At 39.5% G+C, this 14,672-nt stretch overlaps 1 protein-coding gene and 1 long non-coding RNA gene across 3 annotated transcripts in view; one reads left to right on the top strand and one right to left on the bottom strand.

Annotated features, from left to right (window-relative positions):
* Positions 1-12,452, bottom strand: part of LOC138015150 (uncharacterized) — a 154,183-nt gene extending 141,731 nt beyond the window's left edge. Inside the window, exon 1 of the long non-coding RNA XR_011125500.1 lies at positions 12,325-12,452. This is a non-coding gene — a long non-coding RNA (uncharacterized lncRNA). The remainder of the gene's footprint in view (positions 1-12,324) is intronic.
* LOC138015133 (uncharacterized) lies at positions 1,084-13,154 on the top strand. Of its 2 annotated transcripts, none has more exons than XM_068862060.1 (6): positions 1,084-1,294; positions 5,157-5,674; positions 7,010-7,344; positions 7,806-7,860; positions 11,380-11,547; positions 12,401-13,154. In XM_068862060.1, exons 1-6 carry the CDS (start codon positions 1,131-1,133, stop codon positions 12,487-12,489), a joined length of 1,329 nt encoding a protein of 442 aa, XP_068718161.1. In that variant the 5' UTR covers positions 1,084-1,130; the 3' UTR covers positions 12,490-13,154. The 2 variants fall into 2 exon arrangements, with proteins under 2 accessions (XP_068718161.1, XP_068718160.1); XM_068862059.1 differs by having other exon boundaries at positions 7,800-7,860.
* The last annotated feature ends 1,518 nt before the right edge of the window (positions 13,155-14,672 follow it).

Genomic DNA, 14,672 nt, shown 5'->3' with positions numbered 1-14,672 from the left:
TGGTGTAAAGTAGCCATTTTGTGTATAGAAATATTATTTTGTTTGTTGTGAGCTAGAAGGTCATAAGTTATGCAGCCTCTTTCTTATGTTACTCAACTGGCTTTCATATGTCTTCTTTCATGTACACATGTGCGATTCCCAATACATTGGTGATTTTGGGCATAGAACACGAGTCAAATTTCTACAATATGATTCTTAGCAATGCAAGAAACCAATAATATTCTATTGATACCAAGAGGTTTTTAGTCTCAATTGTATACCCCCTTATTATGTACAAATGTGAAGAATTGTAGAGCAAATTAACAATGGAAAAGTTTTCACTTTTTGCAGTAATTATTCCTTGTCACAGCGTGGCTTCCTTGGAAATTTTCACATACATCAGGACAATTATATTTCAAGACCATTTACTTTTTTCTAACTCTTTGACATTGAAATTTATGTTGATCCTTTTGTTTGAAAAACAGGTGGTGGCTTTTGTTTTATTTTTATATGCTCATGTTGAGGTATGTAGGTCAATGAAACATTGAGTCAAATTTTACAAATTGAAACATTTTATTATTATTATTGCCATTAATATTTATTTTTATTTTTATTTCTTTCAATATTTCGTACTTGTTGTTATTTTGGTGATCAAATTTGTTTTAAGACAAAGCTGAAAAAAAAAAATTTCCTTTGCCAAACTTGGGTGTTCTTGAGATTTTGTTTACATGATTTTATTTACAAATTTTTGTAATGTTATTAATATTGCACACCATACTGAAACCAGTGGCCTTTTGTATTTCTTTGTGAAGTCAAAGCTTCCAGGGAGAATTAAAATAAGTTAAAATAGAATGGAATTAATAGATTAATAGTCAGGGTACTTATAATAAAGGGCTGAAAGTAGAAATTTGTGCAAAACAAATTTCGAATTGATGGCTTTTTGCAAAAAATTATGATTAAGTAATAATAAATTATTTATTGTTACTTTCTGTCTTCTTGTTTAGGCTACAAAGCCCGCTGTATATTGCCGTAAAAATCAGTTTATTGTTGACCATGCAGATGGGAGTACATCTTGTGAAGATTGCAAGATGGTATGTCCTCGAGGACAAGGACTCTCACACATATGCGGATCACGTATACCTTCAGATGCAATGGTCATCTGTGTCCCTTGTCCTGATGGAGTCAGCTTCTCCAGTGGAGATGACACATCTAGCTGTGCCCCATGCTCATCCTGTGAGGAGGACCAGGTTGTGCTCCAAAAATGTACATCAACACGTGATGTTGTATGCGACAAGAAGTGTTACAGTAATGATGAGTAAGGCTTAAAATTGCTGTTATCAGCTATTTTACCACTACAACAATCATATTATTTTTATTGCTATGAAAAAGTTACTTTAAAATCCTTTTCATTAATTTTTAACAAGGGAGTCTCAATGATGACAATTTTATTTTTCGTTATTGTCCTAAATTTCTTGTTCCTTTAATTTTGATTTAGGATATTATGCCACATACATGCAGTGTATAACATATGTTGTAATAATTTATTGTCATATTGGGTCCATTGTATCTATACAATCATCTGCTGTGTTTGAAATGGTGGCATCTGGGGTGTCTGGAAAACCTGAATAGCGAATGGGTTATTCCAGAAAAAAATCCACACCCCCCCGACGGATGGGGTCGTTTTTTAACCCCCCCCCTCTCACCTGGATTTCCTGAAGCCCAAGACCACCCCTCCTGTCTGGATTTCCAAGACAAAAGACCCCCCCCTCCTTCCTGGATTTCCAGGAAAAATATTATGCTTAAATTAAATTTATTTTTAATAGAAAATACGCACAATCACGTATAGAAGATGTTCTTTTTTAATTTCTAAAGCTTTGGTGGCTAAATTATATAAAAATTCTGTTGTGTGGAACTAAGAAAAGAAAGGAGCAAAAATGCTAAAACGCGAACGAGTCTTTATACATTCTTAGCTCATAAAACATGATCAAAATCTTTTGAAAAACGAGTCTAAACTTGTTTATCGTTCAAATTCTTTTATATCTTAAAGACTGGATAATTTGAGTCACATATCCTACCTTCAAGAGCCTGTAGTTCTAATCTGCAGTGGAAGGAAAGTTCAAACTCGTGTCGTGAAGAGCTTTCTCAGTCCGACATAGTTTCAAAAAGTCTTTAGGCTTTCGTTAGTAAATCGGAAAGACAAAATGTGTGCATTAAAGAAGCTATCAAAGACAAAAGCACTTGAAACAGCTCCCATTCACGAAAACGAAATCATAACATATATTTTCAACTTTCAACGAATTATTTTAAAACCGGCTACACATGGCTTTCAGATTTCGACAGATTCGTCCAGTGCATGGGTTCTTCACCAGGCTCTTGCGGATTGGGACGCCTATTTGTTTTGCTTTCTCAAACTTGACTTTCTAAATACAAAATGCGAATACAAAGTGCGAGAAGGTGTGAAAGTAAATCAATTGTTTACTTTCTTTACTAGTATCATTACACGAAACAACGGTGGCACACTGGGTCTGGGTACGAGTCAAAATGTGTCAGGCGTTTCAAATATTGTTGTGACGGCTCTTGTTTTAGTATCTTGTTCGCATTTTCTGCTATAAAAGACCTGCGAAGGAACTTAGATTATCATTTATGTCAGGTGAGAAATATGTGAACAAAATATTTCTACTATTTTCAGGGTCTGAGAGTGCTAAACTGTCACCGAACTAAACGTTCGAATCGCGTGAACTATTGGTTCAGATGACCCCTTCAGAAGACTTTTGCGAGTTCAACCCCCCCTCCCGCCTGGATTTCCAGGGTCCTTGACCCCCCCTCTCACGAGAATTTCCAGAATCCCATCCGTCGGGGGGGTGTGGATTTTTTCTGGAACAACCCAATTATAGCAAATAGTCGCGAATAGCGAATAGCGAACAGCGAATAGTACGAACAGTGCGAATAGTGGCGAATAGTGACGAATAGTCGCGACTAGTCACTGCCTTATGCTGAACAATCTCGTAATCAAAGCAAATAATATGCTCACCTGTCGTCGAAAGAGAGTTTCGTGCATGCTTTTACAAACACTCTGAAGAAGAACAAACGTCAAAATGCAAAAATATAAATCACTTTCATTAATACATCAAGCTCATGATCATCTCCTCGCACAGTGGCGCCCGAACATAAATTTTAGATACTCACATTTCATCATGGGCGAGACACGTTCTGTAAAAAGGAATAAAACAAAAAATGTGAGGCAGGTGGTTTGTGATTAAAGAGACAAACGAGCTACTCTGATAACCATTGCGTTAATTAATTATCCAAATAAGCAACAGGATTTCAGTGCATTTATTACCTTTTCTTCTCAGGACTCAAGCTGTCCTTCGCCGACACATCTCTGCTTTTTTAGCGAGAAAATCCCATCGCCCATCGAACGTTGCTGTGCGGTTGACCAGGAAGTACTGGGTACCAAATTTTCGTCATTTTGTCACAATCCCCCCCCCCCCCCCCCACCCTTATTTGCCACTATTCGCGACTATTCGTCACTATTCGCACTATTTGTACTAGTCGTCACTATTCGCTGTTTGGTATTCGCGACTATTCGCTATTCGCTATTCGGGTTTCCCAGACACCCTGGCATCTGTGACAACTACTTGACTATGTAATATTTGTGATTTTGAAGTACAATGAGGCTGCATGCAGTTAACAGGAGATTAGTCCTGTGCAGCCCCTAAACACATTCAATAGCATAAAGATTCAGTTAACAATTACCTTAATTAGATCTCAAGGTTGGACAGGAAGGACCATGCATGTTAAAGATGGTGCAGGCTAAAATTTGATTCCCTAGTGACATATTTTTCCTCTGTTCCGCTCATACAGCACTCCATTGTGATTGTGATACCTGCATACTCATTATTTGAACAACATTTCCATAACATTATAATTTAGGAACATGTCGAAAGGAGAGCATGTAGGTAAAGGGCGAGGGGTTTAAATTTGTATCAGGCCAGATCACATACACATCTTTTGTTTCAAGTCATTGCACATGCATCCAGTTACCGTAAACGTCCATGTATAAGCTGCACTTTTTTCACAAAATTGAAGCCATAAATCAAGGGTGCGGCTTATCCATGGATACATCTGTGTTTGGAGTTTTAAAAAACCTAATTAATATTCATACAACTTCTTAAGATCTCAGTAACGAAACATAAAAGAAACTGAGAGCATGTTGCTGTTGTTCATCGGCGTTTTAATAAGTGGTGGCTCCTAAAGGAGCCGTTTGTGTCTTCGAGTGTTTATCAGCGAATCTTGCTTTCCAAGAGTTCTTTCAAGCGATTAATTTTCGCTTTACTCGAACAAGTAAACACCAACCTACAAGGTCCTACAAGGAATCTCCATTCTTCCGCACAGCTGTTTGCAGTGACGTCTTCGGCCAGTCACTTCCACGCATATCTTTCCGTCACGTGCGATAAAATACCACAAAATTCGCGAGTACTCGCGAGGTAAATGGCCAACTGTTTCGTTGTCCTTGACCACCTTTTTGGCAAATTTGTCGACTCCATTATCAAGCTCCTGTTCTGCATGAATTTTTTTGCCTATTGCAGGTTTCCAAACATCTTTATAGACGGGGTCATGATACCCAGGCCCTGCCCAGACTCCTCCCCACGTTTAAAGCTTGGCTACTAAGCACTCGTTCGTATTTCACCTTGATTGTTTGTCCTTGATGGTTTATGGCAATAGAACGTTACTGGAACTTCAAACTTTATTGTACTACATTTTTTTCCAAAATGTGCGCTTCTAAATTCGGGGTGCGGCTTATCTACGGATGCGGCTTATACTTGGACGTTTACGGCATTATCTTCCACCTAAGAAGGGTTTGGCTCTGCATTGTGATTAATTTGGCTGTGCATTGTAATTTTTTGGTAGTTGCTTGTAAGCAAAAAGTGTAATGTAAGTGGTTTCAAAAGTGCCATGTGTTGATGATTGTTCATTTGGAGAACTTAAAGTTAATGAAAAGTGACCTTAAAAGTGACCTTAAAAAAGACCTTAATTCACTTTTCTTGCTAACAAGTTAATAATTACCAGCTGTCGCCCTTTAACTCTTCCCCCTTAATTGGGAACATCTCTGCTTCTGAGTGACCTCTCCAGTAAGTAATTATTTCATATTTTCGTATTATTTCATGATTTTCCAGGTACTTTGATACAAGTGGCAACTGTCTGCCATGCTCAAAATGCTGTGGTGATGAAGATAAGGTGGTGGAGGAATGTAAATCCAATTTGGGAGCTGGATCAGACATGGTGTGCTCTTTTAACCAGAGTGCTAATCTATGTGATATAACCACAACAACATCTGGACTCTCCAGAAACACAACAGTTGCATCATCCACCAGCAATGCTACTTTAACCCCAAGTGTCACCACCAGCTTACGAAGTAATGTTCAATCAGGGAGCTCACATGCAAGCAGCCAAACTGTGCCTCAACATCTGTTTGAAGATGACAAGTCTGGAGCCACACGTGAGAAGATCGTCTTTGGGGTCTTTGCTGTCCTGGTAATGGTGGTGTGTGCTTTTGTAACGTACATTTTATGTAAGAGATGGATCCTGAGGGGCAGAAACTGTTCTGGAGGTAACAGTGATGTGGAGACAGGAAATGCCCCCCATGGAAGTGATGATACTGAATTAAGGGATGTAAACAACACAGGCAATAATGGTGAGGATGTATTTACATGTAAAAAATCAACCTTTTCTTTACACACATTAAAAAAGTGGCACTCATGCAGGTCATTATCACCTGCACATACATGTAGTATTGATGTAGTGGAAGTAGTGGAACCCTGCTTTGTAGTTATGGCGTATTCCCTTATAAAGAGGAAATATGAGGTATGGCCTAGCTTAGTAGGGCCATAATACTATGTTAGGTAAATCTTTTTGACAAGCTATTAATAGAAAATAAGTCCAGAAGAAGAATGCAACTACGTTATGGAATCCAAAAATGCTAATGGGACATCTTCAAAAATGTGTGCAAAATAGCTTCACTTAAAGGAGCTTGTACCTCATATAATTTTAGGATCATTTTCTTTCTTGCAGCCTCTCGGGTGTCCCCCACCGCTCTAATGAATGTGACTGCAGCTTTTCAGAATGTTTGTGGATTTCAAATCAACATTTTACCAAGAGGGGTGAAAGGCTGTTTTGAAACCACTTGTGCTTTATTGACTTCATTGTCCCAACAATTTTGTCCAATTAATATTCTGAATACAGAAAATGAGAAACTGAAAGAAAATTAAATGGAAGGTCAGGCATGTAGAAATGTCAATTATGTCAATCAAAAGGTAACTGCAACATACACAAAGGCCCTATGCCATTCTGGTCTCTGCACTCTTTTTGAAAGGAGAGAGCTGAGGCAAAGAGACTTAAACTTGTCAACAAGGTTACTGGAAACTCGCAGCATTAAGGCTGCCTAATTTCCTGCTAGCTAGAAACACTTGCAACCTGTTATTTGCTAAGGATTCGAGGGCGTTAAAATAGCTCTCCACTTTTGTAACACATCCAAACGTGGTAATTGTTATCGTGAGTTTCAAGCTTATAGATCATAAACATTTCTAGCAAATATTTATTCCTATGAAAAGCATCTTATTCTTATTCTTCTTTTATATCTATTGATAATTAATTTAAGCACATGAATTAAGCTTGTGGCTGTGGCTGTGCTTGGTCATGAATGAAGTATCTATGTGTATCAATCTCTCTAGTAGTGTTAGTGCATTATGAGCACTGTGCACCTACATTTCCTAAACTAGCTGTCTTTTCTTGACAGGTGTGGAAGGGACATGTTAAGTCACTGGTAACAAAAGAGTGCATGTTTTTGCTCATGTGACCATGCAGCAGCCATATTTGCATTACTAAAACAAAAAGAAGAATTTTCATAAAAATAGAGTTCAATTCTCAAAAGAATAATTTAATAATTAAAATCACTCCTCCAACATGGTCGCCGTGACGTCACATGAACAGTGACATTCTATATTATTAATTTTTGTTTTCTTCATACCAGGAAGTGGCACCAAAGAAGGGGTGACAACAGCTTCCAGAGGTCATCAGGATGAAGGGAAGGTTGAAGATGAAGATGATGAAAACGATCAAGAAGAACATGGTGATGATAATGATGGTGATGACGGTGAAGAAGAAGAAGAAGAAGAAGAAGAAAAAGAAGAAGAAGAAGAAAAAGAAGAAAAAGAAGAAGAAGAAGAAGAAGAAGAAGAAGAAGAAGAAGAAGAAGAAGAAGAAGAAGAAGAAAAAGAAGAAGAAGAAGAAGAAGAGGAAGAGGAAGAAGAAGAAGAAGAAGAAGAAGAAGAACCGAAGGGACTTAGCAAACCCTTGTTAGGCAAGGTACGTTTTATGACTCTATTACTTTTGAGTTTGACCACGAGAAACAACTCGTGGTTGCTTTTACAGAACTATGCAACTCAAGATCGTTTTTAATGTAGCAAAAGCATGGCCTTACATGCATGGGATAACATGACCAGAAAGGGAGGGAAATTACTTATCTCAACACTAAGTGCATCAGCGTGACTACTTTCACCAACACCACCAAATGGAGATTTAGTGACAGGGTTGTCAAAAGGCTCCCAGGCTCTCTTAGACCAAGTAACGTTCCCTTGGCTGGCAAAACTTTCAACCCAGACAGGATCTCCAAAGTCCAGGTCATGCAAGAAGGTGTCTGCATTAAACAATCAGAATTTCTCAGGATTAGTTTGGGTCACCAACATGGCAGCTACAACATCAAGACATGTTAGTCTCTTTATTTATAATATTCGTTAACTCAAGTATTTCTTCCATTATAGACTAAGGAGCCAGTACAGAGCTCATCTGTTGATTGTCAACATCAAGATAGGAGAAATAAAGGTATCGTAATAAATCTTTTCGAAGTATTATTTCAATAAGAAAGGGTTTAGTCTATTTAACAAGAAATCATCCCTTACTTTGTACCTGCCAAGAATTAATGCATTTCTTGACGTTTGAGCAATGCTAGGAAATTTAAACCGCACCGTCTTCTTCCACTGCTTTGAACGGATTTTGACAAAACACTGACCCCCTCCTGACCCCCTATAAAATTCATAGGAATAATAAAAATGGAACAAACTACAAACTAACAAAAGTAAACTTACCTAATACCAGGATTTTCGAATTTGCTCGGAAGATCATAATCACAACTACAGGTACGGTAAAATTTCACGCTACATGTAATTCTCGTCTCGACACGAGGCAAATGTTTTGGAATTGAATCGAAAAGCTCTCTCTCCTAACTTTTCGGAGCAAGTGGGACTTCGTCAGGGGAGACGGGTGGGGAGAGAAAGAGAGAGACATGTGGCTCGCGGTCTGCTCCCGGGGGGTTACTCCCTTATATGGGCTATATATAGGTATGTGCGGCCCCAAAGGGTAGGGTTTTTCAGCCGTTTTGGTCATAAATAGGGTATCGATTTTGACCAATTTTCCGCCATTTTGGTCATAAATAGGGTATCCATTTTTGCACTCTAGTCTTGAATTCGTTTTTTATTTAGCAGCTACTTCTTTATTATGTAACCTACCTAATAAAAGCAGATAAACATTGCCTTTAACATTGGTCTGAACTAGGGAAATAATTGTAAGGCAGGTCTGCACCAGGGTATTGATTTAAGGGTCAAGTCATAAATGGGGTATCAAATTTTTGGTCAGGTCATATTTTTAGGGTAGGGAAAATCGCAGATTTTGGTCATAAATAGAGTAAGGGTTTTGGGAAGCGGGCCGCTCACCCCTACCCGAGGGGCCGCTGTACAATTGTCCTGTCGTCGTACTTCACGGACGCCCCAGGTAAGACTTCTTTCGTGATTGTGTTGAAAATCTTGAGAGACTCCGCAAAACGCAGCTGGAAATTTTAACAGTTTAATTTTACTCAAAACACAGAGGAAGGAAATGGTGTTGAAGTACATCACGGTACATGTATTCTGTAGTATCGTGCAACTGCAGCTTACTGTCTCGATCTCCGGAATGTTCTAGAAGGTAAACATTCACGATCTTTTCCAAAAATAACAATTTTTTTTTCATCCGAAAATATTAATATGGGAACAGTTTTTAGAAAGTGCCAGAAACAAAACATACACAGTCGCTGAAAGCTCTGCAACTATTCGCTATGAGTGTAACTTTCCAACATATGATGATACCGGTATTTGCGAAATCTTTCAGTTAATTAACATTTTCACTATTAATGAGTCCCTAAGGGTCAGTGGCATAAAAAGGGGGGAAAGCCGTGGGGGATATTCGCATGCCCAGGAGAGGGGCATGAGCAACTGAGGGTAATGATGATTACTCCTCCTTCCCCCCCCCCCCCCCCACCCTTTGCAAGGCTTGTGAAACTTGAAAAGGAGGAACACAAATTCTCCTTTTATCTATTTATTTTTTAAATCAAGTATAATTATTATGTTAATCACTATCTTTTGGCAAAATTTGGGTAGCAGGGAAGGCAGAGCCTATGCCCCCTAGGGTAGCGGTGTCCCTAGGAGGACCCCCTAGAGTAGCGGTTTCTCTAGAGGCAACCCTACGTTAGAATGGAACATAGGGTGGACCAGAAGAGAGGTGCCCTTCTGGAAGGAGAATAGGTCAGATGGTGAGTTGTACCATCTTGGAGTAAGCGATCCGGACCTATTGCCAAGGAGGGCTGTCCCACCTACTGTGGGGTAAAGTGCAGCCCAGGGTGCACTTCCCTGCCACCAATAAGTAAGTAAGAAATGTAAAAGGACACCCCTAGTGTTGAGTTTTCTAAATTCAGCTAATTTTTTTTTTTTTTTTTAAGTCAATGGTGGTAACATGCGGAATAATATAATGTACTGTACATAATGAACGATGAGACAAAATACCCAAACTAAAAACAAAATAGATGAGAATAGTATAATAAAATAATTTGCATGACAAAGCACAGCCATGGCAATTAAAGGAGACAAAGCTTCCAGTTGAGTGGGAGGGTGGGAAAAATGCGATCTTAAAGAGTGCAACTCAAGGTACTTGCTTGAAGAGCAAAGCTGAAATGTGGCTGACTAATGGTATAGGGGTTTACGTAAGGTGAAACAGGTGAGAATCGTGTGATGTTGTGGAAAATTACTGGAAGCTTTGGCAACCGCTTTAACATTGTAAAAGTGAAAGTACTTTGACCTAAAGCCTCAAGCCTTGATTGCAAGGATGAGGAGAGTAGAGTACACTAGGGACAAGTGAGGGAAAAAAAAATAGTACTCCCTTAGGGCTCATTAACCCCAGTTAAGAGCTTAAACTTATAATTAACATGAAATCGTTTGCCCTCAACATCAATGAGGAGCTGCTGAGGTAAGAGCGAGAGTCCTACTCCCAATTCTTCAAAGGCCAAATAACTTTGTCCGGTGGATAAGTCATGCCAAGAGAAAATAAAGGGGGAAGAGAGCGCATCCCCCATAATACCCTTTTCCGTTGGTAATATGGCCCAAGTTATTTTTAGATCGACTCCCACGCTGTACATATCCCAAGGGGATTAGGCAATAGCCATTCGTATGGCGGGAATGTGTTCCGCGTGGATAGCCCACGCATAGAGAACACATTCCTGCCATACTATTGGCTGTTGCCAGATCCCCTTGGGATATGTACAGCGTTGGAGTCGATCTAAAAATAACTTGAAAGGGTATGTATGGGGGATGCGCTCTCTTCCCGCTTTATTTTCTCTTGGTCATGCACTATCCTTGAGTTTCACTCTCTCTACATTTTTTAAAAAAAGTTTCACTCTCTTCAAAGATTTCAGTATTTGACCTCGTGATTGTGAATATGCACACTCTAAGCACTTCTGTTTAAAAGGTATGGAAGAAGATCTTGGTCAACCATTCTACGTGAAGCCTGTGGTAGAAAATAGCGTAGTTTTTTTTATCACATAAGCCCATACGCGTACCAGTAAATCTCCAAAGAAATGCTTGTAAGTTTGGTCGCATATATCATTATTAGTTTATTTATATCTTTTACTCTGTTACATCATTTTTTTAATATTTCCTATGAATTTTATAGGGGGTCAGTGGATGGTCTGCAGACCGAGGGTCAGTGTTTTGTCGAAACCCGTAATACAAATGTTTTGTAGAATTCTCATGATGAAAAGACTTAAGCACAAATTGGGTCAGTCGGGTGTCATTATCCGGGCACAGCGTAGTTCGTAGTTCCGTGATCTTTGAGCTGCATCTAAGTCTGGCTCAAAAATTGAACTGAAATAGTTGGTATGGGGAGATATATTTTAGGGGGCGAACTAGAGCAGCGAGGGGTCGAACTCGCAAGATCGCGAAACCACTGGCTTCCAGTGGTGCTAACTATGATGTCGCAAAGCGCCACCTTTCATTCTGCATGGAAATATGACAATCGTGTTGCTCCATTTTTTTTTTTCAGCCTCAAAGCGTTTAGCAAGTCTTGTAAATCATGATCTGAACCTCCTGGAGGAGATCTGCAAGCGTTTGGATACAGCTGTTCCGGGATGTCATAATTACGAAGTCATAGCTCAAAATTTCCGCTTCGACTATTGGACGATAAAATCGGACTTTGGGGAGCATAAAAAAGGTCCATCCAAAGCTATGATTCTAAGTATTATTTCTCGTTATCCAAACGTTACAGTAGAGAAGTTTGCGTCAGTTGTGGAAGAAAAAGCACTCCGCTGTGAAGTTGCTGAGTTGCTGAGGGAGTACGATTTGCGAGAAGATGAAGACGACGACTTTGAAAATTTATCGTAAGAACGTAATTGATATTGCATGAAAATTGTAGAAAATTGTCTAGAAGTATCATTTTTATCATTTTTTAGCATTTAATCGATTTCATATCAATGGAGTGCACTACCGTGTATTAAATGATTTCCCGTTCGTAGAGCATGTTTTACATTTGTGGTTGGTTCATCGTGCTTTTGGACCAATTGCGATCGGATCACCTTGGGGTTCTTTGTAGGCGGATATGTTCGTCCAGGTGCTATTTAGAAGCTAACCCTAAGCCCCTTGGGGGGGGAAGGGGGGGGGATGTCGTCCCAAAAATCATAGCTCAGTTTTATCTTCCAGTTCAGCTCCTCATACGTCATAAAACTATGGAAGCAGGGCCCGGTTCCTCGAAAGCCGATTAACTTAATCCAGGATTAGCGTAAACTTTTGTTTGACGTTTTCAACTTTTTGGTGAAAGTTTCTTTCGCTTATTTTTGTTTTTCAAGATTGACGTCTTCTCATTTAAAGTTCTGCCGAAAATCTGCGTTGAACAGCATTTGGGAGTAGAAAAATAAACTGCTTGGTTAATTTTTAATCTTAGATTAGCGTTAATCGGCTTTTGAGGAACTGGGCCCAGGTGTGGATAATCGACCTTCTATTGAAAGACAATATTTTTAGTAATTTTAGCTTTGTCATTTTTGTTATTCATTTTTTTATATATTTTGTAGGTCATCAAAGTTGCCACAGCTTTGTAAGCGTTATTTTTACAGCGGTTAGTTTTTTTTACAAGAACTTGAAATATTTCGCCGTAACTTGAGCATATTTAGCTACTGAGATACTTTGTTTTAAAAATTCTTAGTTCTCAGGTAATAGACCTAATCGGCAAAGTAACTCAATGAACCCAGTTCAAACCCTTTGGGAATAAAACGTTTTGTTCCAGGTATTTCCATATAATTTGAATATGGATGCTACATCATCATGCAAATACAATTGCTGGTTTTCACTCACGTGATCAACAGCCATGTTTTTCGACGGAAACAAAAAGAAGCGTTTGCATAATAATAGAGTTAAATTCCTGGAGGATTTGGTCGGGGCACCAACGTGGCCGCCTTTTCTTTGTTTAGGGGCACCGACATGGCGGTCGTGACGTCATGTGAAAACCGAGAATACACAAAGAATGTTAGGCCGGCAGATTTGAATTGGGTACAACATTGGGTTAAGTTGATTTTTGTTGGCAATATTAGTTGACTGACATCCTTTTTTGATTAGGTGATTCAGGAGACCTGGCTCCTGGGTGATTGTACTATTGATACGATTAATAGTTTTTGGTCAGAATTTTTTAGTAGTATTCCATTTATTTTCATGATTCAGAAACCATTGTAGCATACTTTTGCAGTTCCCAAATATATTCGGACTGGAATGTCAACTTCACTATCCTTCTAGTGAGATAGAGAGTAAAATTAAAAACAAATTGACCCAAAATGACAGGGTGTTTTTTGGTTGTCATCAAACAGACTTCTCTCTTGAGTGTAGATTCTGTCAACCCTTCCCAGTCCTCTCTCAAACCCGCTTTAGACCATCACAAAAATCGGGCACGGTAATAGCTCCGAAAGCTCGGTACCGTACCTATACGGCACGGTAAACTTAACGCAGAGAACAGAACAGTGATCATGAACAGAAGGCATATTATTAGGCACCCGTGCCAAAAATTTCAGAGGTGTGTTCGGCACTCCGAATATTGTTACCGCGCCGCTATTTTAGAGTGCTGCGCCAATTTTGTGCGTTTAAAATCTTCATTTCTGTTTCATCAGGTGAAGACCTCGGCCTGGTCTTCAGTTACGGTTTTGCCAAATGGCAGGTGGACATACTTCCCGGTCGAAACTAGCTTTTTAAGACGTAGCCCATGATCCATTCAGTGGAGGTATTTTGCACAACGCCGAACGTTATAAAATCAGTATTTGATGGTAATAGCTGTACATGTATGCAGCAATAACTAAAATATAACCATTTTAGAAATCGGCGCTTAGACCTAATTACTGTAGATATGCACTACCATTTCGCAGAACGCCGAACAGTTAGCTTTCAATGATATGATGGTAGTGGCACGTCTAAATTAAGGTCCAAGCGTCCTTTCGTAAAATGGTTATCTTTTAGTTATTGTTGCACATATGTACAGATGTTACCGTCAAATACCGATTTTATAATGTTCGGCGTTTGGTATTAGACGTTCGGCGTTCTGCAGAATAGAGCGTTTCCACTTGACGTCACGGCTAAATAGTGAGGAAAACTCCCATGTAGCCAGCCGCTTTTGTGTCACTGGTCAAAATTTATTGATGCAGAAGTCAGAAAAACGAGCAAAACAAATTAAGGCAAAGACAGCAAAAAGGCCTCCAAAAGAACATAACAATCTGCTAAGAAACGCCAAACAAAGCCGTTACGAAGCCAGCTATCTCACTGATCCGTGGCTCAATATAACAGCTTCTCAAGAACAAAAAGGCCCAGGTCAAGGCTTTAAAAGCAGAATCACTTGCTCCTAGTACCGACAATCCTCTGACGTTAATGCGGAGACAGGGTTCTCGACAGTTTTGTAAAGAAGCGGGCATATTTCTGAAAGCACTGGACGTGATCTTTTTGGAGCCGCAAGCACCCTTGCAAGCGCCGAGGGCTCGAGCCTCCTTGGGGGGTCAGGGGGCATCTAAAAGATCAACCTTGGAATACAATTTCTTTTTATCATTTTGAGGAGTGCCCCTAGCAGGAGTTTTAATAAAAACTAGTGGCTAGTTTTAGTCGAATAACTCACTGTTGTCATTGTCAAAATATCAATAAAAGCAAGGTGACACACGCTAACACCAACCCGGTGTGGCCAACACATCACGCATGCTTACAACCATTTCACCCGGTCAATTAGCAGCCATGCACAGCTGTTTCGGCCTTTTGGGCCTCATCAGCATGGCGTAGCTAACATACCAGGCTGGTGTGTTTAGCATCCCTTTGTGACAG

The sequence above is a fragment of the Montipora capricornis genome, chromosome 9, assembly GCF_036669925.1.
Source record: "Montipora capricornis isolate CH-2021 chromosome 9, ASM3666992v2, whole genome shotgun sequence".
Taxonomy (NCBI): domain Eukaryota; kingdom Metazoa; phylum Cnidaria; class Anthozoa; order Scleractinia; family Acroporidae; genus Montipora; species Montipora capricornis.
The sequence above is the reverse complement of the archived record's forward strand: the minus strand, read 5'-3'. Positions and strand labels throughout refer to the sequence as shown.